This window comes from Zalophus californianus, chromosome 6 (genome assembly GCF_009762305.2).
Source record: "Zalophus californianus isolate mZalCal1 chromosome 6, mZalCal1.pri.v2, whole genome shotgun sequence".
NCBI lineage: Eukaryota > Metazoa > Chordata > Mammalia > Carnivora > Otariidae > Zalophus > Zalophus californianus.
The window spans coordinates 99684311-99711353 of NC_045600.1; the positions used below are offsets into that span (position 1 = coordinate 99684311).

The 27043-nt window shown below is 44.5% G+C and overlaps 2 protein-coding genes across 5 annotated transcripts in view; one reads left to right on the plus strand and one right to left on the minus strand.

Moving 5' to 3' along the window:
- The first annotated feature begins 73 nt into the window (after window positions 1-73).
- CCNB2 (cyclin B2) lies at window positions 74-20018 on the plus strand. 2 transcript variants are annotated; one of them, XM_027571994.1, is made up of 9 exons: window positions 74-234; window positions 2369-2497; window positions 2599-2709; window positions 11215-11367; window positions 11471-11629; window positions 12726-12962; window positions 13715-13855; window positions 18036-18146; window positions 19827-20018. In XM_027571994.1, the coding sequence occupies exons 1-9, from the start codon at window positions 211-213 to the stop codon at window positions 19920-19922; spliced, it is 1161 nt and encodes a 386-aa protein (XP_027427795.1). In that variant the 5' UTR covers window positions 74-210; the 3' UTR covers window positions 19923-20018. The 2 variants fall into 2 exon arrangements, with proteins under 2 accessions (XP_027427795.1, XP_027427794.1); XM_027571993.1 differs by lacking the exon at window positions 19827-20018 and adding an exon at window positions 19247-19527.
- A 4750-nt stretch (window positions 20019-24768) lies between these two features.
- The window catches only part of MYO1E (myosin IE), a 189004-nt gene continuing 186729 nt past the window's right edge, over window positions 24769-27043 (minus strand). For all 3 annotated transcript variants that reach the window (XM_027571990.2, XM_027571991.2, XM_027571992.2), the window contains one exon: window positions 24769-25849. In XM_027571990.2, the coding sequence (XP_027427791.1) occupies window positions 25773-25849 (77 nt within the window). In that variant the 3' untranslated portion in view covers window positions 24769-25772. The remainder of the gene's footprint in view (window positions 25850-27043) is intronic.

Consider the following 27043-nt stretch of genomic DNA (forward strand, 5'->3'; position numbering starts at 1 on the left):
CCAATAGGAAGAGCGCGCCGTACGTAAGGCCGCCCAATGGGGGCGCGAGCGGCGCGGTATTTGAATCCTGTAACAAGGCGACATTGCGAAGGTCTTTAAGCGGTGCGGTCCGGAGTGCGGAGCTAACGGCGCCGCGGAAGTTTGTGTCCTCCCTCTCCGGTCCGCGTCCCTTTCTGGGCCGGGCTGGCATTCTTGCCCGCCCCTTCCCACATGGCGCTGCTCCGACGCCCGACGGTGAGTGGGCCCGGCCGACCCCCCACACCCGCCAGGCTCTTCGGCCGCGCAGCCGGGTCACCCGCCTCTAGCCTCCCTGTCTCTCCTGCGCAGGGCTTCTTCGTCCCAACGGGTGCCGCTCTCCCCTCCTGCCCGCTTCCCCTGCGCCCCAGCCTGCCGCCTGTCCTCTTTGCCAACCTCTCCCCTCCTCGGATCCGCTCTGGGTTCCCGGTTTCCGCCCTGGCCAGTCCAGGGGTGAGGGAAGTGTAAGGGTGAGGAGAGTGTGGGAAAGCGCCTCGAAGGTGGCACCTGTCAAGTGAGCCTCTCCAGCACTGGACTTGGTGCTCAGTGAGCGATCCCCGAGTGCTCTTTGTTGGAGTGCTATCTAAATAGAGGTGGTTGTAATTTCCGTCCTCTGTTCTCAAACTCCTTGCCAGCTAAGGGATGGGGGATGGGGGATGGGGAGAAGGACTGGAAGAAACTAGGTGGTCGGCTGTCTTCAATGTTTGATCAGGCAACAGTCATGGCTGTTTTTCGGATTTTTCACATTTCATTTTGTGTGAAGTTTCCTATTTATTTCTGCGCTCCAAGTCTTCCAGGTTAAGTTCACTAACCTATGCGTTTATCACTTTAAAAAATTAATTTCTCTAATCAAGTTTAATAAAGATTTTGCATATAATTTGGGACATATGCAAACAGAGGAAAGGGTCCAGATTCATTTGTTTCATCTTTGCAAAAATGGGAGTGTTAATGGTGTTTTGAATGTTTTTTTTCTGTGGTCTTGAATTGTATCTGGGTCTACTTTTCCTTTGCTGGAAAATGGAGGGCCCTGACACACCTGAGTTCCATCCTCCTGACTATAAGCCTAGTTAAAAGCTGCCAGTTTTCCCCTCCAGATGGATTTAAACTTAGATAACCAGGCTTTGACCCATAAGCATTAAAATTTCAAACACTTTTTAAAATTGGCAATTACTGCTGGAAAGATTTGAACAGTGTGCTTTTGAGAATCCTAATAAGTTGAATACATTCGGTATTTAATTCCTATCCTTTTGTGGATCTAAGTTGAACTGACAAGAAATTTTTGTCTAATCTGTCCCATAAAGTTCTTTCATTGTCAAATTCTGTCTATTCGGGGAAGGCTTGAGTTTTCCCCTGCCCCCTCTGTCTATCCTTGTAGATCCATTCAAACCCCCTCTTGGGAGATTTTTTAAGATTAGGACTCACAATTCTCAGGGATCGTACATTCTTTTTTTTTCTCACGAAATGTTTATCACCTCTACAATAAAATAAACTTTTTTGTATGAATTGCTTTTTCTAGCAAGTTTTGTTTCTAAGCACATTCTGTCAAAAGTAGGTTAAGGTCAACTAATGATTTTTTATTCCATACCATTTCAACTTTCTCTGAATTTGAGAGTAAAACTATTTTACCTGTGAAAACAATTTCCTTTCTAAGTATCTTTAACATAAGAGAGTCCGTGCTATGGCAACCTCATTTTAAAAGGTAGTATCTCTGAAGATCATGTCTATAGGAGCACTTCTTATTTGTAGAATGGCGTGAGAATCAAAGCTAGTTTAGGTTTTAAACATCTGGACCTATTATGGCTTTTTAAATGTTTTAATTGTACTTGTTATTAATCTTCCTAAAGTTTTTATTATAGCGAGAGCTTGCACATGTGGTTGGGGAGGAGCAGAGGGAGAGAGAGAGAGAGAATCTTAAGCAGGCTTCATGCCCAGTGCAGAGCCCGAGGTGGGGGGCTGGATCTCACAACCCTGAGAGCATGACCTGAGCTGAAATCAAGAGTAGGACTCTTAACCAAGCTACTCTAAAGAAAGATTTTTAAATAGATTAATTTAGTATACAGGGATCTTTAACAATTGGGTGCTATATAAGAAATAATCACTTATCTTGAAACCTCTTACTGGGATTATTTTACAGAAATGGTGGATAAGTGATTTGCCTAATTTCAAGTGACGTGATCAATCACAAATAGCATTTTTAGTCTTCCTAAAAAAATGTATCTTTTCCCTCTCACAAATAGATCTCTGCATATTTACCTTTTCCAAATTCTGTGTTTGGATATCTGACATTAGCAAAGTATTATAAGTTGTCTCAATTCATCATTAACTCTCTCTCTCTTTTTTTTTTTTTTTTAAGGTGTCCACTGATTTGGAGAATGCTGACACTGGAGTTAATTCTAAAACTAAGAGTCATGTGACAATCAGACGGGCAGTTTTAGAAGAAATTGGAAATAGAGTTACAACCAGAGCTACACAAGTAGCTAAGGTAACAGCCATGAGGACTGTCCATGTGCACACTAGGCTGATTGTGTATAACTCTGAGAAGCAACACTATCTTGCCCTATTTATGTTTCTTTTTCCTTGTAGAAAGCTCAGAACACCAAAATACCTGTTCAACCCACCAAAACAAATGTCAACAAACAACTGAAACCTACTGCTTCTGTGAAACCAGTACAGATGGAAATGTTGGCTCCAAAGGTAGGATGGTCTCTCTTTACAAACGTGCGGAGTAGCTGGTTTTTGGCTAGACTGAAAGGGTGCCTTTATCATCACTGCAACTTTTTTTTTTTTTTAAGATTTTATTTGTTTATTTGAGAGAGAGAGAGAACAATGAATAGGGAGAGGGGCAGAAGGAGAGAGAGAAGGAGAAGAAGACTCCCTGCTGAGCAGGGAGCCCGATGCGGGACTCGATCCCAGGACCCTGGGATCATGACCTGAGCTGAAGGCAGACACTTAACCGGCTGAGCCACTCAGGCGCCCCAATCACTGCAACTTTTGAAGAACATTCGTAACTAGAGCTGTACTTTGAATTTGTGTACAAATTGAACATATACATCCTTTTAGTGATGGTACTTACTACAATGTTTTGACCTTGAATAACAAAGTTAATTACGTTGATAGTCAAATAAATTTAGTGATCTCAAAGTGAAATTTGGTCGGTTTTATAATCCATTATAAGAATGAGCTTGCCCATGAAGGCTGTGAAATCTCACAGTTCTGAGACTCGTACTCATCATGTAGGAACAAGGTAATGCCAAAATTCTGTGTTGATAAATTGTGGTCTCTGTGACTGCTTAACTCGGTTGGAGTTAGAATGCTAATGGACCCATTGGCCTGTAATTACTATAGGACAGGCACTGTGGTAGGTGCTGAGAATACAATAACTGCTTTGCTCTTTCCAGCGCCCGCACTTGTGTGCTCTCTCTCTCTCTCTTTCTCTCTCTAATATACATTAATAACATGTCTATAACTTGTTTAAAAATTTTCCAAAATAATACGTTGGATATATTCAAGAAGTATATATATTGAGCACTTACTATGCCCAGCCAGTAGTGTTAAGGCTGTTAAAGAGATATCTTGCCTTGAGGAGACTTATCCAGAAGGGACACATGCACCTGAAATTAAATTAGTAGTCCCAGGGACTGATGCCAGATGCCCCTGAACAATGGATGATTGAGCTTCAAATGTCTGGGGTAGATGGAAGCACCATCCTTCAGAAAGTGTTTCGACAGGAGGGAGAGAACACTAAGGGATGAAGTGGTCAGGGGAAACTTCATGGAATCAGTGGGAATTTTAAGGATGGAGAGATGCTGATAGGAAAGAACACTTTTTTGGGGGAACAAAGCACAGCAGGAATCTAGGCACCAAAGCAGAAAGAGACCTATAATGTCCTTGGGCTAAGGAGTCAGCACATCTAAGCTGGGTCAGAAGGTTTGTGGGAATAAGCAAAACATAAAGTTGGGGAAAAGGTTGCAGTTGGATTTGAAGGCCTTGGAATTTGGATTTTATCCCATTATGCAGTGAGAAACCTGTGGAAGTTTTGAGGAGGTGGGAATTGATGAAAGCAGTGTAGGCTGGCCTTGGGAGGGACATAAATGAGGAGGCATTGCAATTGTCATGCAAGAGCTGACGAGGGTCTTGAACTAGCCTGGATCTCCCCTAAGCACTCACTCACATACCACTATCTATAGGGTGCTAAGAAACCACATGGAATGTGTTTGGGGTGTACCAACTGGTCCCAGGGACATTGTCCTGTATTTAGAAGGAATTCTTTGGCTGTGTTGTTTGCAGAGCCTTAAGCAAGCACTTGAGTATTTAAGAAACGGTTTATGCAATAAATTACTAAAGAAATGGGAAAGTCAGGGAAGGGAGGTAGTTCTGGGGAAGGCACCTCATTTGGCTTTAGATTTGTTGAGGTAACAGAGAAACCTCCACGGGGAAAAGCACTCAGAAATATGCCAGCAGCATCTGAAGGAGAGGGGCAGACATGGGAGCCTTCTGCTTGCAGGTGATGGTTGCAAGCATGTTGCTTTTCCTAAGGCAGGACAGAGAGCATCAAATCAAGAACAAAAGCTCAGAACAAATCCTGAAGATCGACCTTGCTTTTATAGGCCTTTCCTTGGAGGTTTCTAGTGCCTAAATGCCAAACCAAAGCAGCTTTTCATCTTTGACCTCTTAACCATTATGCAGCATTTGATAGGGATGACAGTTTGAATGTGGTTCCTCCCACATGTATGGAAGGCGATTTGGCAGTGTCTTTCAAAAGGTTATTCTCCATACCCAGTAAATCTGTTTTTATCCTAAGAAAATTATTAGAGGCACACCAAGGATTTTTAAATAGTGCTGTAATGAATATCTCTTAGGTAATAGAGAAATATTAGAAGTTTGGTTAAATCTATCTGTTTAAGTTCAAGTATAATTAACATAGAGTATTACATTAGTTTCAGGTGTACAATATAGTGATTCAACAATCCTATACATGACTCAGTGCTCACCTAGTTCACCCATTCCCTCTACCCAACTCCCCTATGGCAACCACCAGTTTTTTCTCTATATTTAAGAGGCGGTTTGGTTTGGTTTGGTTTGTCTCTTTTTTCCTTTTCTTTCCTTTTTTTTTTAAGTTTGTTTATGTATGAAATCTCTACACCCAACATGGGGCTCAAACTCACAACCCTGAAATCAAGAGTCACATGCTTTTCTGACTCACTGAGCCAGGCAGGTGCCCCTGTCTTTTCTTTTTTCCTTTGTTCGTTTGTTTTGTTTCTTAAAATCCGCATATGAGTGAAATCATATGGTATTTGTCTCACTTAACATTAAACCCTCTAGATAAATCATGTTGTTGCAAATGGCAAGATTGCATTCTTTTTTAGGGGCCGAGTAATATTCCATTGTATATATACTGTATCTTCTTTATATTCATCTGTGGATGGATGCTTGGGTTGCTTCCATATCTTGGCTAGTGTAAATAATGTTGCAGTGAACATAGGGGAGTATATATCCTCTCAAATTAGTGTTTTTGTCTTCTTTGGGTAGATACCCAGTAGTGGAATTACCGGAGCAACTTCAATCCATTTAATGAAAATACATGGACCATTGATAGCATGTTTTGGTAGAATATTTAAATGTCAAAATGTATGTTACATTAGTAGAAAAATCAGATTATAACACAATAGAATGCAGTACAACCCCAGATTTCCTTTTTTTAAAAAATTAATTATTTTTCAGAGATAGAGAGTGCATGCATGTGGGGGGGGTGGGGAGGCCTGGGACAGGGTGGGAGGGGTGGACGGAGAGGGAGAGAGAATCTTACGCAGGCTCTGTATCCAGTGCAGAGTTTGATCTCACGACCCTGAGATCACAACCTGAGCCCAAATCAAGAGTCGGATGCCTAACTGACCGAGCCACCCAGGTGCCCCAGATTTGCTTTTAAATGTGTGCCAAGTGTGCTCTTTTTTTTTTTTTTTTTTTTGAGGGGGAGAGGGGCAGAGGGAGAGAGAATCTTAAGCAGGTTCCATGTCCATCACGGAGCTCGATCTCACGACCCTGAGATCATGACCTGAGCTGAAATCAAGAGTTGGATGCTTAACCGACTGAGCCACCCAGGTGCCCCTAAAATTTATATGCAAAATTTGATGGTAGTTATTTTTGAGTATTATGTTGGGCTTAAGATTCATTTTCCTCCTTAAAATTTTCAGATTTTGGGGCGCCTGGGTGGCTCAGTCTTTAGGTGTCTGCCTTCGGCTCAGGTCATGATCCCGGGGTCCTGGGATCGAGCTCCGCATCGGGCTCCCTGCTCTGTGGGAGGCCTGCTTCTCCCTCTCCCTCTCCCCCTGCTTGTGTTCCCTCTCTCGCTGTCTATGTCAAATAAACAAAATCTTTAAAAAAAAAAAAATTTCAGATTTTTTTCACCTTAGGTACATATTACATTTCCAATCAGAGAAGAAGGGAAAAAGGCAAATTAAAACAACAAAAAATGTTATGAACAAAACAAAGGAGAAATTTCCTCCTGTGACTTCTGCATCTCCACTCTTTCTGAATTACTCCACCTTTCCTTGGTGACTCCTTTTGCCTTTAGCTTCCTGACAAATTTGAGGCCACTGTGTTTCAGATAAAGAAAGATGGACCTGTAGCTCCATTCATATAAGTATCACTTCCGTGGCTGAGATGTGCGGCTAGTTTTAGAAGACATCAGGGATTAATGAACAATAATTACTTCCAATTCAAATACACTTTTCTCTGAGAAACGTAGTACAGAAGAGATCATTAAGTCCCCAGTTTAGGGGGAGCTCCTCCTCCTGGCAGATGAGCCCCTCTGCTTGCCTGGCTCTGGTCAGCCATCTGGCTTTTACTTTGTCATCTGCTCTATCTGCAGTCATTGCTGCTCCTTTATAGCTGGTCCCTGGGGATGTGGCAATGCCAGTTGAGCACAGGGTTCTAGCAACAGTGAGCCCTGGAAAATTTATAAGCCATGTGCTCATGAAAGCAGATGTTCCCAGCCAAATCCATTTACTATACTCTGCAAAACCAGAGTTTGCAGCTGAATCACAAAGGGCTCTGGCTGAGAACTTGAAAGGGTTTCAGCCATTCACAGGTGTTTACAGAAGCGGATTATCCTGCAATTTTTAGAGGAAACAGTGTTTTTGTTGTTATTTTATTTATTTTTGTGCTGACCAATGAGGCTTTGGCAAACACTGAGTTGTTTGCGAAAGGAAGGAGAAAGTTTTTTCCAACCCCCCTGGTTTGCTGGGCACTGGAGAAATCAGGTGAATGAGCCACAGACTCTGTCCTCAAGGAGCCCCCCAGCCAAATGGAGAAATGCCCGAGCACGCGTTCTAATAGGCTGTGGCAGAGATAGATGCACACTTTGGAGAGGTGCTGGCAGTCAGAGCTAGTAATTCAGATGAAGTTTTAGATTTACAGATTTGATCTAAACACTAAATTCAGTGATAGTTGTGGGACGCTCTTTTCAGATGGGGGGGCCACCAAATGTGGGGTGCCAATTGGGTGGGGGCCAGCGGCGTGTGTGGTGAAAGGATTTACCCACGGCAGAACAAAAGAGAGCGACGTTTACTGACCAGGGAGCTGTGGGCAGGACAGCAACGGAGAGACTGTCTGCCAGAAGGGGGTGGTGAGGGGCCACAGGTACAGGGTGGGACGAGGGAGGGTGGGAATGTATGGAATTTTCCCGTTTCTGGTAATCTTCGGAACCTGTGCCTATGGCTCTTTCCAGGTGGTTTGCTTAATGAGCCTGTTGGCATTCAGCTCGGTGGTCGCTGTGGGCCCCAAGTTCCACTGCTCAAGCCTGTTGCCTAAAAATGCCTCTACAGTAGTCATTCAACCATGAGAATGTTTTATAGTTAACTATCCCTAATACAAAAACTATGTATAAAGGGGAAGTAAGCACAACTTTTCACGTTTCTTTTTAAAAAGAATGCCTTTTATTTTTAATCACACAAGAAACCTAGTCATAACAAAGCAAAATACTACAGAAATATATCAAGTACATAGAATAGAAAGTCAGTTTATTTTTACTACTCTCCTTACCCTCTAAATTCCATTTCACTGTATTCCCTAAAGCTATTCCAGTAAATGATTTTGCCTTTCTATAATTGTGTGTGCCTATGTTTGCACAAGTACACACTTAACTCCTACAAATCATGAACTAATTGGAAACAACAGTTTTTCTGGGAGTCCTTTCTTGTTGCACTTAATTGACATTGTTTATTATAAATCTGGTAAATAAAGGAACTCTGGTTACCAAAAACTTGCACAGACACCTACATGTTTGTATATTAATAGTCGTACATTCTCTCACCAAACTCAGCTCAGACTCCGCCCTGCTCCTTACCAAACTGGAGCTTCTGAAGCGCAGCAAAACCTCACATTTATTGTTTCTGATATGACTTTTCACTTGTCTCTGACAACTGACAGAACTCATTCATTAATCTAATTGGAAGGTTTTTATTCTCAGACCACTTTTGTCATCCACAAGTTTGTGATGGTTAACTAGCTGAGAAAACTTTTTTTTTTTTTTAAAGATTTTATTTATTTATTAGAGAGAGAGAGAATGAGAGGGAAGAGGGTCAGAGGGAGAAGCAGACTCCCTGCTGAGCAGGGAGCCCGATGCGGGTGGGACTCGATCCCGGGACTCCAGGATCATGACCTGAGCAGAAGGCAGTCGCTTAACCAACTGAGCCACCCAGGCGCCCCCTAGCTGAGAAAACTTTTAGCTTTGCATGCAACAGACACTGGACAGAGGATTACACGATTGGCCCAAAGGGCTTAGGCTACTACCTGCACAGACAGTGGGATCTTAGGAAGGATTTTATAATAAATTATGTTGGAGCCCAAGAAGAATGCTTTTAAGAAATTCTAAAATTAAGGGCCAGAGCAATGATCCATGTCTCCTCCTGGTAGCTTTGGGATGTGGCTAACCTCAGGGGTACCTCTGAATAGACACGGGTAAACATTTCAAGCTGCTGAGGCAGCACACATAGCGCATGACCGTAACCTCTGCCTCCTTAAACCAGGCTTCCCAGTACTGACTGCATTTCCCGGGGACACTGATGATGCTTATCCTTGAACTTAACCTAGCTGTATGTGCTCATTAAAATGCACATCTGATTCTAGTCACTTTTTTTTTTAAAAAGATTCTATTTTTAAGTAATCTCTACACCCCACATGGGGCTCAAAACCACAACCCCGAGATCAAGAGTTGCTCGCTCTACCAACTGAGCCAGCCAGGCGCCTCTGATTCTTGCCACTCTTGATCAGTTCCTTCAGTGGATTCACTTCCCTTCGGGTAAAATGTAAACTCCTTAGCCGGGTTCTCACTCACCTTTCCAGCCCATCTTCTCACACGTCATGCACTAGCTCCTGCCATCCCAAATCAACGTGCACTTCCCAGACTTTGTTTCTTTGTTTCTTGGCTTCCTCCGGGACTTCGTACTTGCGTACCTTTTGCCCACTCATTTTCCTTGAGGTCTTACCCTCTCTGGTAACCTTATCTAGGTTTCTCCCTGGTGCCCCAAGGAGCTCTTACTCATTCTAGTCCCTTGAGGTTCGGAAGTCCTTGAATAGATGGCCCGTATACCTGCATGACTCTTGCTTAGCTGGCCCTCGCTCAGTTTGAGAACTGATGTAGGAGGGAAGGATGGGTTTTGAACTGCTATATACATTTTCCTGCTGTTGTTTCATCCTTCCTTAAGCCTGGAAACTATCATCACTGAGCTTTAATGTCCATTAAAATTGTTTATTATACAGCCTTCTCTCTTTCTGTATTTTATTTCTTTAATACATGGTCTTTATAGCCTAGCAGGCTTGTTAGGTTTTACTTCGAGAAGTACCTCTTATTCTTTTAAAAAGTAATGGGTTATTTACACTTCATTACGAAACACTTGTTTTAACTTACTTTATAAATTTTTAATTTGTGTGATTTTTTTTTTTTTTTTTTTTTTATAGTCACCCAGTCAGCATAAGAAAATACTAGGTGTGTACTTGCTCGGTCTTTGCTTCCTTCTATTTTATTCATAGGCCGGAATGTGCTTCTCTGCTTTTTAGTTGCCTGTTTCTCAATTTAGAATAAATTAGTTTATGAGGGGAAATCTGTATACCCACAGAAGAGGCTACAGCTGAGGTGAACTGTCAGCTCTGAGAGTTTCTGCACCCAGATGTTTAAGTTTCTTTCACTCAATAAATATTTACTGAGCACCTACTATGTGTCAGGGATGATGTAGACGTTTGAGATGATGTAGGGGACAAAATCAGTTTAAATAAATGTATTATTTATTTATAAATGTATTTATAAATAATTTTCTACCTCTGCTAGCTCCATAACCCCTGCAGAGCTGACAGTCTCGCAGAGGTAGACAAAAAATAATATACATCATATATAAGTAAACTCCACAGTATGTTACAAGGTCACACGTTCTATGGGGGAAAAACACAGTAAGAGAAATGATGCGTGTGGAGAGGGGGGAATAGGGGACAGATGGTAATTTAAAACAGGGGTCAGGATAGACCTAATTGGGAAGGTAACATTTAAACAAAACTTGAAGATGAGAGAATTGCCCATGGGGGTGCAGGGACAAGAGCAAGAGCATTGTGGGAAGAGGGAGCCGGCTTGCAGTGAGGGAGGCTGCCATGAGGCAAACCAAGGGGAGAGAAATAGATGGGTCAGCAGAGGAAGAGGGCAAAACCTGATCATGCAAGCCCCCAGGCCATCGTGAGGACTCAGGCTTTCCCTTGGAGTGAAATTAGAGAATTTTATTTTATTTTTTAAAGATTTTATTTATTTATTTGACAGAGAGATAGAGAGCACAAGTAGGCAGAGAGGCAGGCAGAGGGAGAGGGAGAAGGAGGCTCTCCACTGAGCAGGGAGCCCGATGCGGGGCTCGATCCCAGGACCCCGGGATCATGACCTGAGCCGAAGGCAGCCGCTTAACCGACTGAGCCACCCAGGCGTCCCGAAATTAGAGAATTTTAGACAGAGGAGTACATCTCTAAAAACTTCATCTACTACATCTTGAATTATTCACCTTACTCTGAAATTTGTTTTGGCTTTCACATATTTTAAAAATGCATATGATACTTTTAAACCAGTTGACTCTGCTCTTATTTGGCTCTGATTAACAATTCAGGCTACTGCCAAGGTAGTGATGCATGCACGTTAGTTCGTTCATGGAGGGTCCTTCCCCCCCACAGGAGGATATCTCCATGAAGGAAGAGAATCTCTGCCAAGCTTTCTCTGATGCCTTGCTCTGCAAAATCGAGGACATTGATCATGAGGACTGGGAGAACCCTCAGCTCTGCAGCGACTACGTTAAGGATATCTACCAGTATCTACGGCAGCTTGAGGTGAGTGGGCCTTTGTGTTTTGGTTGTGCAAGCAATGCAGCATTTACCATACAGCTGGGATGGAAATGAGGTCAGCTTTTAAAACTTTGAATTCTGCCAACAGGTTCTGCAATCCATAAATCCACACTTCTTAGATGGAAGAGAGATAAACGGACGCATGCGTGCCATCCTGGTGGACTGGCTGGTGCAAGTCCACTCCAAGTTTAGGCTGCTTCAGGAGACTCTGTACATGTGCGTCGCCATCATGGACCGATTTTTACAGGTGAGCGTGGCTTCAGGGGCTCACTGTAATGGCATTCTGCAACACCAAAGGGTGATACCTGAAGAAAAGATCAAAAGCCCCTTGGTGAGAAACCAAGGAACTTGAGCGGCTAGAGGGAGAAGTAGCCAGGTGTATCCCACCTCTGGTGATGCTGACGGCTGCTGGGCGTTTCTGCTAGGTCAGCCTGCCGAAAAGTGCTGGGGGGGAGATCAGGGGCTTGGCACTGCGTGGCCAGTTGTTCCTCCAAGCAAACATACCAGCAGGAGGTCTGAAAGTCAGCCCGAAGCCTGTGGTGCCTGCGGGTGCTGGTTTTCCAGACCTGCTTCCATGATTTCCCGGTGGCTCGTAGTTTGGTAATGGTTTCCTTGTCTGAAAAATGAGGAGTCTGGCTAGAGAACTTGGCAGTTTCCAGCCAGCTGTGGCGTGAATCTGTGTAGAAAAGAGAGGAGGCAGAATTGTTAAGAAAGGGGTCGGGGGTATGTGTGGGCAGTGTACTGAGAATGGGAAGTCTGAAGCAGAGGAATGTAAGAGATTGAGCTGAGAGGCAGAGTGGTCATGGAAATAGTTATCGCCTGGTGACACAGAATGCTGACCACTTAGAAGAAACGCCAGACAGAAAGCACTCGTGTGTGATACACCAGCCAGGAGCCCTGCAGATTGGGATTTATTTATTTCCAGTCAACATTTATGATACACCTCAGGTACAAATTCTGCCTCAACAGTACAGTAATAATGGTGATTATTATAATAATGACCCTGAGATAATGCAGAATCCTAAGAAAGCATAGATTCAGTGGTTTGCATTATACATTCCTCACTGGGTAGGAGAGCAGTTAGATTTTAGGTAGATTTTCAATAATGAGAGTTGAAGCAAGGAAAGCAGCCTTTTATTTTATTTTTTTATTAAGATTCTTAAAAATCTATTTGACAGAGACACAGCGAGAGAGGGAATACAAGCAGGGGGAGTGGGAGAGGGAGAAGCAGGCTTCCCGCGGAGCAGGGAGCCCGATGCGGGGCTCGATCCCAGGACCCTGGGATCATGACCTGAGCTGAAGGTAAACACTTACATCCTGAACTGAGATTGTTCTTCAATTAGGTTCAGCCGGTTTCTCGTAAGAAGCTTCAGCTGGTTGGGATTACAGCTCTGCTCTTGGCTTCCAAATATGAGGAGATGTTTTCTCCAAATATTGAAGACTTCGTTTACATCACAGACAATGCTTATACCAGTTCCCAAATCCGAGAGATGGAAACACTGATTTTGAAGGAACTAAAATTTGAGTTGGGTCGACCTTTGCCACTACATTTCTTAAGGCGGGCATCAAAAGCCGGGGAGGTAAGTGCCTCCGGTTCTTTTTTTTTTTTTTAGATCTTTGTTTTCTTTTTTAAAGATTTTATTTATTTATTTATTTGAGAGGGAGAATGAGAGATAGCACGAGAGGGAAGAGGGTCAGAGGGAGAAGCAGACTCCCCGCTGAGCAGGGAGCCCGATGTGGGACTCGATCCCGGGACTCCAGGATCATGACCTGAGCCGAACGCAGTCACTTAACCAGCTGAGCCACCCAGGCGCCCAAGTGCCTCCGGTTCTATACGAGACTTGATTTTGCTGTTTGTTGTCTTATCCTGGAAACGATCCAATTAAAGGAAAATATGGGCATTTATAGGACACATCTTTTTGATAGGTCCTAATGCTTATCTCATCAGTTCTTTTTTTTTTTTTTTAATTTTATTTATCTGACAGAGAGAGACACAGCGAGAGAGGGAACACAAGCAGGGGGAGTGGGAGAGGGAGAAGCAGGCTTCCCGCCGAGCAGGGAGCCCGATGCGGGGCTCGATCCCAGGACCCTGGGATCATGACCTGAGCCGAAGGCAGACGCTTAACGACTGAGCCACCCAGGCGCCCCAATATCTCATCAGTTCTTAAGAGAAAAGACCTCATGCTCTGTGTTTGTACCATACTGTGGAACAGGGTAGTTGCTGGGCAGACCGGTGAGTCAAGTGGCTTTGAGCTCCTAGGCCTTTGCCCAGGATTTTGCAAGAGGGTAATAGTAGCCGTGCTTCTTCTTGTCCCTGGCTGTTCTTTCGTAGGTCGATGTGGAACAGCACACTTTAGCCAAATATCTGATGGAGCTGACTCTCATTGACTATGACATGGTGCATTATCACCCTTCAAAAGTGGCAGCAGCTGCATCCTGCCTGTCCCAGAAGGTTCTGGGCCAAGGAAAATGGGTAAGTGTTGGGTTAAGAAGAAATTAGGTTATATTTTCGGCCCCCTTGTTATGAAAGGCCTTAGCATTTGCACCACACTATCCTCGAGGCAATGGTTAAAATCCAGAGACCTAAAAGAAGACTGGGATGCTTCAGGCAGAGATGAGGCAACCACACAGCATGGCACCAAGTGTGCTCTAGAGTTGTGAGGCCTGAGCCAGGCCGCCGGCAACTGGTATGCTAAGATTTCTGGGATCTTTGCTTAAGTGAAACAAGCAAGTCATCAAGCATCTAAGACAAAGCAAGTCCAAGGCCTGACCGATTTCGCCACTAAAGGTAAAAGGAGCCACTTTTACATTCACACAAGTAGCCAAAGCTGCCGGCAATCTCACACACCAAAAAAGGACAACAACCAAAACAAAAGGGACCAGATGACTGCAGTGTGAGTCGTGGAATACCCTTTTGTGGACGAGCTAATTCTAGACTGCCGCTAAGCAGTTTTATAGTCTGTAGATGTACCCCAAGAGCAACAGAACAAAAGCCTCATCACAAACCAGGTGTTAAGAAACAAGTCTCATGATAGCCTCTCAGGGGAGATTCAGAAGGGAATGCGAGCACTCCTCCCACACCCCTATCCTCTCGTGTGCCAGGAGGATCACAAAGCATTTTGCCAAGACAGATAAGCTGTGGTTTAGGCTTTTGCCTGGGTGGCCCCGCGTAGATACGTGCGAGATTGTCAGGGCACCATGGCAGAACTCTTCCTCTACACAAGTGTATACATTTGACATCTTGTATGAGAAAGAAGGAGAATAAGAGAGTGTGTATATGTGTGCTTATGTATTTTCTAATTTTTCAAAAACTACTTTCATAAACAAAAAAAAAACTTCCGTAAACCAGAAACTAATGAAAATGATACCTGTGGGGTTGGGTGGGAGCAGGGTAGAAGGCTGAGGATGGGAACAGGACTTCTGGTTGTAACTTTTTATCAACTGTGTACAGTATAACGTTAACTTTTTTGGCTTTTGAACAGTATGAGTGTTCATATATTGAACAATATGAGAGTCCCTAAATGGACTTAAGCAGAAACAACAATGTCACTATATATCAAAATGGTAACAACACAGAGGGAAGAATTAATTCAAATAACTTTTGAAGGCAGTATTTGGACTGTGCATCCTTACTGGTATACAGCTAGACAAAACAAAGGACCAAAAGAGGTAACAGACTTCAAGTTTACTTAGGAGCTTTATTGTTAGTAGTGTTCTGTTATTATAATTGCGAGACTATTTTTATGAATATTATAGGATAAAACAAACATTCGTGTTACCAAAAACTAAAATTTTCACTATAAAAAGAGAGATAATATATTGTTAACAATTAAAAACAAAAGGAGGGGCACCTGGGTGGCTCAGTCGTTGAGCATCTGCCTTCGGCTCAGGTCATGATCCCAGGGTCCTGGGATCGAGCCCTGCATGGGGCTCCCCACTCGGCAGGAAGCCTGCTTCTCCCTCTCCCACTCCCCCTGCTTGTGTTCCCTCTCTCGCTGTCTCTCTTTGTCAAATAAATAAATAAAATCTTTAAAAAAAAAACAAAAGGAAAACACCTATAACATTAAATCTGTTTTCAAAATGTCAGTAAATTAAGAACGAGAGGGCCTGGAAACAATGATAATCCTGTAGCAATGAACACACCCAATGCCTACATCTTGGATACTAAATGCCATTACCCACTAAGAACTAGGTCTCCTTTGAGAAACAACTGAGATCTGGGCCTTGGCAGAGGAAGTATAAGGTGAGCCTAGGTCAATTTGTAATAGATACTGAGCACATTCTCAAAGATCTATGTCAAAAGGACATAGGAACTGGCTTGAAAGGGTTCTGACTAAATCTGAGCTTTAAAAAAGAATAATGACAGTAATAGATTGTAACGCAGTTTTTAAAAATCCATGCATTTATGATGACACGAAAGAATGAAAGGGGGGCTCTTTTTTTTTTTTTTAATCAGTAAAATACTAGCTAATTAAGGCAGAAAGAATGGTAGAGTTAGAAATCAAATTGTAACTCCTGATGTAATAACTGATTCAAGCGAGAATCTACTGATGCTTATATCATTAGGTGAAATTGTTTTGGAGAACAAGATTCACATGGTCTCAAAATATGACCCCCACAGATCTGTAGTAATTCTGAAGAAAAACTGTACCTTTGTGCTAGAGAGGTCTGGCAGTTACCACCTTAACCCGGTGGTCAACCTTGGCATCACCAGTGGCAGTACTACCTGACTTGACGTGTCTTCTGGTGCAGTAGGACGTATACATGATTGCCTATATGGAATTCTTTTTTTTTCTTTTTTTTAAGATTTTATTTATTTATTTGAGAGAGAGAATGAGAGATAGAGAGCACGAGAGGGAAGAGGGTCAGAGGGAGAAGCAGACTCCCTGCTGAGCAGGGAGCCCGATGCGGGACTCGATCCTGGGACTCCAGGATCATGACCTCAGCCGAAGGCAGTCGCTTAACCAACTGAGCCACCCAGGCACCCGCCTATATGAAATTCTTGCCCAAAATGTTTGACACGAATCCAATCATCAGGAAACACTCAGATTTAAAATGTGGGACGTTCTAAAAGTAACTGGCCTGGATCCTTCAAACAAGTTGTCATTTAAAGCCAAGAAAATAAGAGTCGTTTTTAAATTAAAAAAAATTAAAGACCAGATACACGGCAGGTACCTTGATTGGACCTGGATCTAAAAGAAAAATCTGTACAAGATATTTTTGGAACAATGGGAGACATTTGAATATAGACTATGTACTAGATGATAGTGTGGAGATGTTGATATGTTTTCTGTGATAATGGTTTGCGACTAGATGGGAAAATACTTCTTAGGGATGTTTTTGAAAATTTAGATGTGATGTGTCATGGCGTCTGCAACTCATTTTCAAGTGGTTCAAAAATTGTGTGTGAATACATACATATAGAATTTTTGCTGAACCATTTGAAATTGAGTTAGTTGCAGACACCATGAGAGGGAAAGTGGCAAAATGTTAGTAATAGATGAATTTACACAAAGGATATACAGATGTTCATTATAATATTTCAGTTTTTCTGTAGATTTGAAATTTTTTGAAATTAAAAGCTTGAGGCAACAAGGCTGCTGATACATGAATGATACATGGTCCTGATGCCAGGGGCTCATTTTAACTAAAGTACTTTACTCTTAGACCTGCCTTCCTTGGGCTCTAAACCTATTAACTGCAGGTCTCCCTGGTTTCTGGGAATTGATTTCAAAAGGCCAGTAGTTGTGTGTTATTTCAGGATTACTCTTGCTTCATACTTTTCTTCTTTAAACTATTCTAGGACTAAGATTAAATTCTGATTTATTTTCCCAATCATATTGTGCATATGAGACAGATGTATTTTAGCCTTTAGAATTTTATCACAGAACTGAAATAAAGTCAGGTTACATATCTTCACACATGATAGGTCTTATTATCAATCAACAGCTGTCCTGTTGCTTGATTTTTGTTCTCTGGGAGGCTAGGTCAGAAGGTCGGGGGTAGAGGCTTCTCTATTCTCTGTTCTCCAGTGCTTAACTACACAGGGCCCAACAAGAGGATCCTGGATTTCATAGATTAGCTTGCCGCCTGCGGCCCAGTCTATCTCTTAATTCTGAACCTCTTTCCCTGACTGACAATATGGGTGTCTGGGCTCTCGAGCTCCCCACCAGCCGCTGCCCAGTAGGGCTTTGCCTGGGTCGGGGGTACATGTGAGATGTGCCAGTCCTCGGTCTCTGCCAGTCCTGTGAAGGGGACTTTCCTTTGTTGGGTTTTGTTTTCACTCTGTCCCGCTTTCCATCCCCTTCCAGTGTGGTGAGAGAGGTTAGTGTGAAAGCTTTGTTACTTGGAGTACCTTCCATACCTGTGCAACCTTCTTTAAAAATCAATAATACGGGACCTTTGACACTTGATTTAGCTGAAGCTGCACAGCGTCTTGATTTAGTCTTGCTCAGAGCCAAAGTCATCTTGCATTTACTGGCTGCTTTGCTGGGACCACGATAGTGTTTAGGGCTGTTGTTGAATTTTCAGAAGGTAAGAATATCGTTTTATAGCTTTTACGTAAGTGGTAAGTGCTGTCAACGTGCGTCAGATATGCTCTTCTACAGAAGCGGAGGCTTTATCTTGCCCCTTCTCTTTGCATTGCATTCCAGAACTTAAAGCAGCAGTATTATACTGGATACACAGAAAATGAAGTATTGGAAGTCATGCAGCACATGGCCAAAAATGTAGTGAAAGTTAACGAAAACTTAACAAAATTCATCGTAAGTACTCCTTCCTACACTGAAAAGCATTAGAATATGGGTTTTGTGAGTGAGGGTATGCATATGTGTGTGCGTTTGCATTTTCATGGAAATGTAATACTGACATTTGTGAGAGTCTGTTGTAGCACAAACTCTTTTCTCGTACAGCAGGGGATGGAGCATACGGATATACCCCACAAGCAGACTCTCTTTAAAACAAGGTAGCTAGGCTAACTGTGTCCAGGCCCAGTGTAGTCAGCCAGACAGCCATTCCATGCCTCTACCCACACTCGTCCCGGCGTCCTGGGGAGGGCACGCAGGCAGTCAGGGCAGGTGCTCACTGTGTCGTCTGGAACCCCTTAAATGGCCCTGTGGAAGGCTTGGGGACTCGGGGCCTCTGTCCAGGATCTTCTGGGACAATGGCCAAGAGGCCCCCGAATGCAGGCCTGGTGAAGAAGGAGGGGCAAGAAGCCCATTCAGAAAGCTTCCTGGGGGCCTGGTGTCTGTCTCCGTGTGGCCCACCTGAGAGGTGGAGGCAGAGCAGATGGGGCACTATCCCGTGCTTGTGTGACACCGAATATCACCAAGGATCTGGTGACAAAGCAAGGCATTTGTGCCAAGTGTCCTGACAATCTGCTTTGCTTCCTTGCATGTAGCTTCCGCGTAATTTAGCGCACTGTGGAAGTGTGAGGGTATTGTCGTCACCTGAGGGTATTGTCTGGGGTCTGCTAAGCACTGGTTGCCACTTGGCTTTTATTGCCATTGTTGCTGCCTGTCCTGGCAGACCTGTTATGGCCTGGTGGCACTTAGGTCTGATAAACACAGCTCCCACAGCCCACCCCTCTGGCAGCATAGGAGAGAGAGCCCACTCCTTGGACCTTGACATCATTTCTTACCCCTCACCAGTGCTACCAGCTGGGTTTTATCCGGTGCTGGGCATGGAAGGAAATTGTCAGGTGTCGCACATTATGACCTCAGGGCTCTTGCTGGCTTCAGTGAATCACCATCATCACACCAATTGTAGATTGTGGGTCTGGCCCCTAAATACTTGTGAGTTAGACCAGGAGTGAAGTAGAAGGGGGGGGTCCTGATGTGTGCTTAATCACAGATGACTTCTGCAGGCCATCAAGAATAAGTATGCAAGCAGCAAACTCCTGAAGATCAGCACAATTCCTCAGCTGAACTCAAAAGCCGTCCAAGAGCTTGCCTCCCCTCTGATGGGACGGTCCTAGGCTGCTGTGGCCCTCGGGGAAGAATGCTCCAACCGTGCACTTGGTCTCGCTGATCTGGAGCTCTTCACTTTGTATATAGTCCTCTGGTCTATTTCATGAAAGCTTTCCTTAGGCCTATTTTCTAAAATGTATATTGAGGAAAAATAAAGCTATTAATTTTTCTTAAAGTATCCTGTGTGTTTTTTATTTATGCAATCTATACTGAACAAGGTCAGTAGAAGCTTGGTTTGACTAATTTCTTTTTGAGCTGTTATGAGTAGCATGTAAATTATTGCCTTTGTGGCTTTGGGAGAGACCTTCCTACCATTTTCTCAAATGGAACAAACTAGAACTTGCCTTCAGTGATTGCTAACCCATTCCTAAACTTCTGGAATATACAAAGATTGACTCATGAAAATTGAAAATGGGAGGATAACCATGACAGTTCTCTTTCTAGAACCTACTCAATTATCTTCTCATTCCTACACAGGAACGCCTGGTCCACTGGGGTGAGGGCCACCAGAAGCAACCCTCACAATGTGTCTGTGTCTCAAAGGCATGGTGGGACCAGGAATGTCAGTCCTAAAGGACCATCGCTGGAAAACGAAAATGGGCCTGCGACACCTTGTTAGAGTTGAAGGTTGGAATGCATTTTCCTATTTCAGCCACCTCGTAGGTTACTATTTATTATTATTTTTTGGCGGGCAGTTGATCACATTTAACATTATTTTCTAAGGGGGAATGCATTCTCGGTCTCCAACCACTAACTTAAAAAAACAAAACAAAACACCACCATAAAATAAATGAGTGCCTTATAGCAACAACTTCCCAAACTATTAGTTCAACACATGTTAATTGCTTTTGGCGAGAAAGGAGCCAAATACATTTGGGAAACACTGCAATTCACTTTAAGATTCCTACAGGCTCTGAGAAGCTTTGCAGTAAATTCCTTTCTTCCCCCAGTCGAGAGTGTGGTAAAGCTGCCTTGTGTGGGGCAGCGAGGTCTGCGGGTGCTGGTTCTGGGACGCAGCTGTGGCTTGTGACTGGCCTGGGAGGAGAGCCTGGCTGGCTCCAGCTAGGGCTCGCTCCCCATCTCTCCCTAGGCAGGTCAGGGCCGCCTACAGAAGTCTGTAGGTGCTAAGCGCTCAAGCACAGGGAACCTGGAAGCTGTGTATGTTGAAGTCCTGGTGTAAAGCTTCTGAGTGTCCCTGCTTGAACGAGACTTGTTCCCATGGCAGCCTTAGACTGACTTGGGTCACACGTGAATAGCAATGAAGTGAGACCATGCAGGGATCTTTCCTGGCTCTGAAAAGCCAAGTTATTGCCCGGGGATGCTTGAGCTCCAGCTTCTCATCAAGAAAGGATGGCTTTTGTAGGAATATTCTGAAGACGTTTTATAGCTTCCTTGTTATATATTTTGCTTAGTTAAATATTAAATAGCCTGATTCAGGAAATTCATACTTCCAGAATCTCATTAAAAAAAAAGACCTTTCAGATACTTCCTTATGTGCCACAGCAGGCACCCAAAACTAAATTAGTGTTATAAATGTGCAATAAGCTGTAAAAGTAGAAATCATAATATTGTAAAAACACTGAAATTAGAAAATGAGATGATGTAACCACAGTATTTGAAGAGCACAGATCCTGAAGCTGGATTGCACGGGTTGAGGTCTCGTTAGCGGCTGTGGGATCTCCGTGCCCATGTCTGTGGGGGAGAGTGGGGGTCCGAGCATCTCCCTCATAGTGTTGGAGTACTGAGAAAGGTATGGCAAGCCCTTAGCGCCGTGTCTGGATGTGCTCGAATGTTAGTGGCTGTTATTTTAAGGAAGTTGATGGTCTTGGAAAGAGATGGACTCTGGGCATTCAAAGATATGTTAGATACCGCCCTTGCCCGTCAAATGAGTTTGCAAATTTAAAGCTGTGGAGTCTTATTTGTGAGTTTTTCTTTTTTTTATTTTGGTTCTTGATTTTTATTTTTTTGGTTCTTGTTCTTTGAGAAAAGTATAATTGGAAGTGGAAAGGTTGACAATTAGACTATCAAACTCCTTGATATTAGCTGGATTGAAGACAGAGATGAAAAGCACAGGCCTTGGGGGTCAGATCAGGGGTCAAATGATGGTTCCTCTCCTTACGAGCTATGTGACCTGGGCAAGGGAGTGAACTGTACTGAGCCTTCTTGCGAGTGGTTTTAGACGAGGCCATGCCTGTCGGAGGGGCAGGTACAGTACTGTAGGAGGGAAAGGCGTCCAGTAGCTGGTAAGAGTAAAATAAGCTAATTCAGGAGCAGCTGTGAAGGCCAGCGAGGCCTTGGGAGAAACCCAAAGTGAGGCAGCAAAGGGAGCGAGCGACGTAGCAGAGTGGCTCCCACTCTTTGACCGTAAAAGTGAAGGGTACCAGGGAAAGCAGTAGGTTCTCCCCGGAAGATGCATCCCGGGCACATGGTGCTCCTGAACCCGGACCCTGCCTCCACCTGCCGCTGAAAGCACTGTAAAAGCGGCCAGTAGAGGCAGGGCCAGACTCGTCTGCGCAGCTGCACGCCGGGGAGGGCTGCGGAGTTTGCAGGGAGTCCGGATTCTGTACAAGCCCTGCTCCATGGTGCGCCAGTGGAGGTCGTCAGTTACGTGGGCACACAGCCGTGTTGTCTCGCGCTTGTTCTTGTGGACTTCTCTGCCTGGAAGGAGGAGGAAGATCTCTCGCTGGTGCCCTGGATAAACTGCTCTCTGTGCTGAGACTTGCTGTCCCCAGCAAGAGACTCCCAGCTTCCCCGGCAGTTGAGGCCACGTGACTAAGTTCCAGCTACTAGACTGTGAGTGGACATGGTGTGTGCACGTTGTAATGAATGTTCTTTAAAAAAGAAACTGCTTCTCATCCCCTTTCTACCTTCATAGGGCTGGACTTGGTAATGGTGGTGAGTCACGTTTGATCAGATGGGCTGGGACAATACGTGTGCATGGTTTGCACGCCTGTTGGCAGAACAGGTTATAAGGCCTCACCCTTTGCCCTCTCCATGGGCATTAGTCTCGCTTCCCAAAGCCTTGGGGAAGAGATGGCCCTTTCACATGATGTTTTCAGAGAGCCAGCTGCACCCCCTGTTCATTAGCACTTAGCCCCTCTGGTGGTTCTCAAAATGTGGCCTGGGGATCCTCGAGACTCCTTGAAGAAGCCCACGAGGTCAAAACTATTTTCATGTTAAGACTAGGATATTGCTTTTTCTCATTCTTGTCTGTCCTTAATGTGTGGTGGCATCTTCCAGAAGCTACGTGACATGTGATGATGTCCTCACTCTGGCGGTTAGTAGACTGTGTTTTTGGTGTTTTCAAAAATTTTGTTTGAACTTCTAATATAGTAAATACCAATAGCTGTACGGACAAAAGCAGAACTCTCTGAGGTTTTCAATAATATTGGAGTGTAAAGGGGTTCTGAGGCCAAAGGGTTTGAGAACTGCTGGTCTGCTACTCGTTGAACATCTCTGTCCGAGGGAACGTTCAAGCCTGCTCAGCATGCTTGGTTACTTTAAACCTCTGGTTGAAGGGATCTCTCACATCCTTGCACTGCGTTTTCTGCTGCTGAACATGTGTGGTGTATGTACACAAGCACACCATCATCCCAAACAGGATGGTGTGTTCTAGAAGGCAGGGGTGGCCCCTTGAGCCTCTTTACATACAGTCTCCCAGGTGAAGTTACTCTTGACCTAACAGGGAACAAAATGGCCGGCCTGGCTAGATGCAGAGCCCAGAGAAACCTAGGATCATGACTTCAATGAATTTTCTCCCGTTTAAGCAACGTTGAGGACCTCCTCGAGCCTGGCACTAGGTAAGGCACATGGGTGCAGGGCTGGGGCTTGCTCTGTGACCCCCACGAGCCGGGCTGTTCCCGCTGCTCGTGTGGATGTTAGACTCTGTTCCTATGTTGTCACCTAGAGCCTGAGGGGTCCCAGTTACACACCAGTTTTAAAGGCCCATCATTAAATTAAAAGCAGCCAAGATCGATCCCATTTTTTAATGCATAACATTAGGAAAATTATGTAAAGCAATAATTTTTGAGTGTAGCTGACACACAATGCTGTAGTAGGTTCAAGTGTACAACTTAGGGATCTGACAAGTTCATACATTGTGCAGTGTTCACAAGTGTAGCTGCCATCTCTCATGACCTCACTATTACAATGTCATTGACCGCATTCCTAACGCTGTGCCTTTTATTCCCAGGACTTATTCATTCTATGGCTGGAAGCCTGGATCTCCCACTCCCCCTTGCCCATTTCGCCCATCTCCCTACCCTACCCCGGCCCCCCCCATTTCTCTGTATTTATAGGTCTGATTCTGTTTTTTGGTTTTGTTCCCCTAGATTCTACTTACGAATGGAATCGTATGGTGTTTGTCTTTTCAGCCTGTCCATGTTGTCTCAAGTGGCACAACCTCATCCTTTTTTTGAATATATTTTTATTTAAGGAATTTCGCAAGGGATTCCTTCCACTGCCCAAGGTCACCTTAGTTCCTCCAAAGCTTGAGTTAACATTTATCCTCAAGATAGGCCTTTTCAAAATAACTTATAGTTAATTCAGGCTGTCCTGTCACTTGGCCAATTTTTTTTTTTTTTTAAGATCCTGAGATCATGATCTGAACTGAAATCAAGAGTTGGCTGCTCAACCAACTGAGCCACCCAGGCGTCCTGGAACCAAACTATACTTTAAACATTATTTGTTATTGTTCTGTTCTTGAACACAGAATTAAGTGGTTTACTTCTAAGTTCAGATACATTTTTTTTTCCTTATATGTAACCCCTGGTAATTTTTCCCCTGGACTCAGGAAACTTGGAATGACAAAAAGGTGTGTGCTGGTCAAACCCTACTTTCCCAATAGCTTCAGAAAGGCCGAGGCAACCAGGAGAAGGAGAGGCAGAGAACTGACCGTCTCCCCCGAGAACCACTGCCTCATTGACAGACATTCCATCGTTTCTGACTTTTCACTATTACTGCAATAACCACCGCACTGGCCTGCTAGGCTTGCCTTCACAAAGTGCCACCGACTGGGTGGCTTACCGACAGGAACGGACGGTCTTCCAACTGTGGAACCCAGAAGTTCAAGATCTGCTGCGTGTGGGTAAGGTTGGTTCCTCCTGAGGGCTGTAAGGGAGGCACATCTGTACCAGGCCCCTCTCTGTGGCTGTAGACGGCGGTCCCTTCACGTCCTCTCCCCTCTCTGTGTCCATCTGTGTCCAAGTGTCCCCTTTTTACCTGGACACCAGTTATATTGGACTGGGGCCCACCCTAATGACTTCATTTTAACTTGATTATCTCTGTAAAGAAAGACCCTCTATTTCTAAATAAGGTCATACTGTGGGGTACTGCGGTTTAGGGCTTTAACATATCTTTTTTTTGAGGGGGTAGGGAGACACAATTCAACCTATAACAAATGTCACAAAAGAAGAGGTGGTTCACTGATTCCTTTATTTATTTAGGAGGTAGGGGGAGGGACAGGGGACAGAGGAAAATTACCTACAGGGCAAGGGTTGAGAAGGATTTGCGGGGGCTGGGCTAGAAAGCAGTAACACTGATTCTATAGTTGAAAAGGAGTAGTGCACATTTGTAAGTACCTGGTGGGAGATTTGTAATAAAACCTACCTTACGAATAAGTACAGTGGAATACTACTTAGTACATTCATACATGTTTCTACCATCTTAAGATTTTTATATATACAGTATATGATCTGTTTTTATAAATGTACAGCTTGAAAAAAGAGATCCTTCTTGTAATAGGTACAGCATTAAACACAAAACCAACATGGGCCAGCCACATTCCAACTGAAGACCCAGAGAAAGCAAGGCCCCCAGCCCAGCCCCCAGCCCCGGCCCAGCCCGGCAGCCTGATGGTCCTGGCGAAGCGTAAACCAGCACCCCTCTGCCCCTGTGGGCTCCGCAGGCCATGCTGGCCCTTGGCATCTGCACGGCAAGTGCCCGCTCATGCCAAGCCCAGCCTGTAGAGGGCAGGTCCTCCCTGAGGGAAAGTGGCAGAGACGAATGTGTGTGTCAGGTAAAGAGGGTTGAAAGAAATGTGCTCTTTGACTAAAGGCACTTGTCAGCGGCCGCCTACAGCCAATCCCTGGGCCTGGTGAGTGAGCGGGGTGCTGTTTTGATAGAGCCAACAAGGTCTGAGTGGACCTCGCCTGTCCTCTCACCAGGTTTAAATACAATAAATAAATCTTGGTGGTGGTTTTGCCCTCCTGGGCTCCTATGAATAGGGCTGCCTTTTAGGATCATTTATGGAGTGACACACCCTGTCCCCAACCCAGCATTTCAATGTCCTCCATGGGGAAGGTGCCAGAAAAACTCCAGGCCTTAAAGGAGGAAGCAGTTGCTCGCTATGGATCAGAAGGAGAACCCCAAGCATCCCCTTCCCTGTCTAGAGCTCCTTCACCCGTGAGTCAGTCTCTGTGCGCCTCAGATCTTGGTCACATAGTTGTTGGGGAACAAGCCCTGCTTGCCTCGTAGTCGACCCGTCCACCAGCCAGAAGGATCTGCAGGAGACAGAGATGGCGAGAGTGACGGTGAGCAAGGCGGTCCTGCCTGGGCCAAACACACCCTGCTCCTACAGGTGCATCACGTGGGCACAGGTGGTTTGGCTCCCTCCATCTGTGTTCTTTGTCCTTATTTTCTTTTGTTAATTTTTAAAAAGATTTTATTTATTTAAGTGGGAGAGAGCGAGCAGCGGAGGGAGAGGGAGAAGCAGACTCTCCACTGAGTGGGGAGCCCGACGTGCAGCTCGATCCCAGGACGTTGGGACCGTGAGCTGAGCCGAAGGCAGACGCTTAACCGACTGAGCCACCCACATGCCCCCTTTACTTTCTTTTAAATGAACGCGTTTGTTGTAAAAAGTAAACTCTCCCCCACAGCAGACACAGACCACTCAGGGTCCCTGCTGCTCCCACGTGAGGCTTTGCCCGGCCTCTGAGATGAGGCTGACTGCTCCCCGAGGGGCCCAGGCACACCAGCCTCACCCAGCAGTCTTTACTCTGGACCAGCAGCTGAGCCGCGGGAGGCTGGCTCGGGGCGGTGAGATGGCCCCCAGTCCTGCCTCCCCAGTCTTCCTCACACAGGGCTACTCCCCCCTGCACCTTTCCCACTCCTTCCTCCAGCGCAGAATGTTCCTGGAAGAACCTGATCTACCACACCTCCCACCTTAATCCCAGGCCCTCCACCAGGAAAAAGCATGTGGTCTACATTCTTCCAGACCCTCTTCTGTGATTATAACCCCACACTCATTTTAAACAGAAACGGGCCACTCTATCTTACTATTCTGCTTCTTGCTTTTCAATACTTAATAGATATTGTCTTTCCACGTCTGCATCTCATTTTTAAACAGCTGTATTGTATACCAAGATTTATAGAACCATTTACTCGGTGATGGACGTTTGTTCCCACTTTTTCCACTACTGATGGAATAAATGTCCATACCAGTATCTTTACATCTGCATGCAAGTAGCTCTATAGGAGAGATTCCTGGCTCAAAGAACATAGACCTTTTATTCTGTAAGACAACATAATTCATTATTATAATAGGTAATACTCTTCCGTGTGCTTTTAAAAGTACCAAAGCAGAGTGCCTGGGTGGCTCAGATCATGATAATTCATTTACATATTTTAGATCTCTAATTCATCTGATATTTGTTTTGGGTATGAGGTAGAGCCCTAACTTTATTTTCTTTTCAAAA

What these genes read in the sequence shown, in the direction of transcription:
- CCNB2 (XM_027571993.1), top strand. Translation starts at nt 211, where the DNA reads ATGGCGCTGCTCCGACGCCCGACG. An exon ending in GGGCATCAAAAGCCGGGGAG is followed by an intron (nt 12,963 to 13,714) that starts GTAAGTGCCTCC and finishes GTTCTTTCGTAG; the next exon opens with GTCGATGTGGAACAGCACAC. An exon ending in TTCTGGGCCAAGGAAAATGG is followed by an intron (nt 13,856 to 18,035) that starts GTAAGTGTTGGG and finishes ATTGCATTCCAG; the next exon opens with AACTTAAAGCAGCAGTATTA.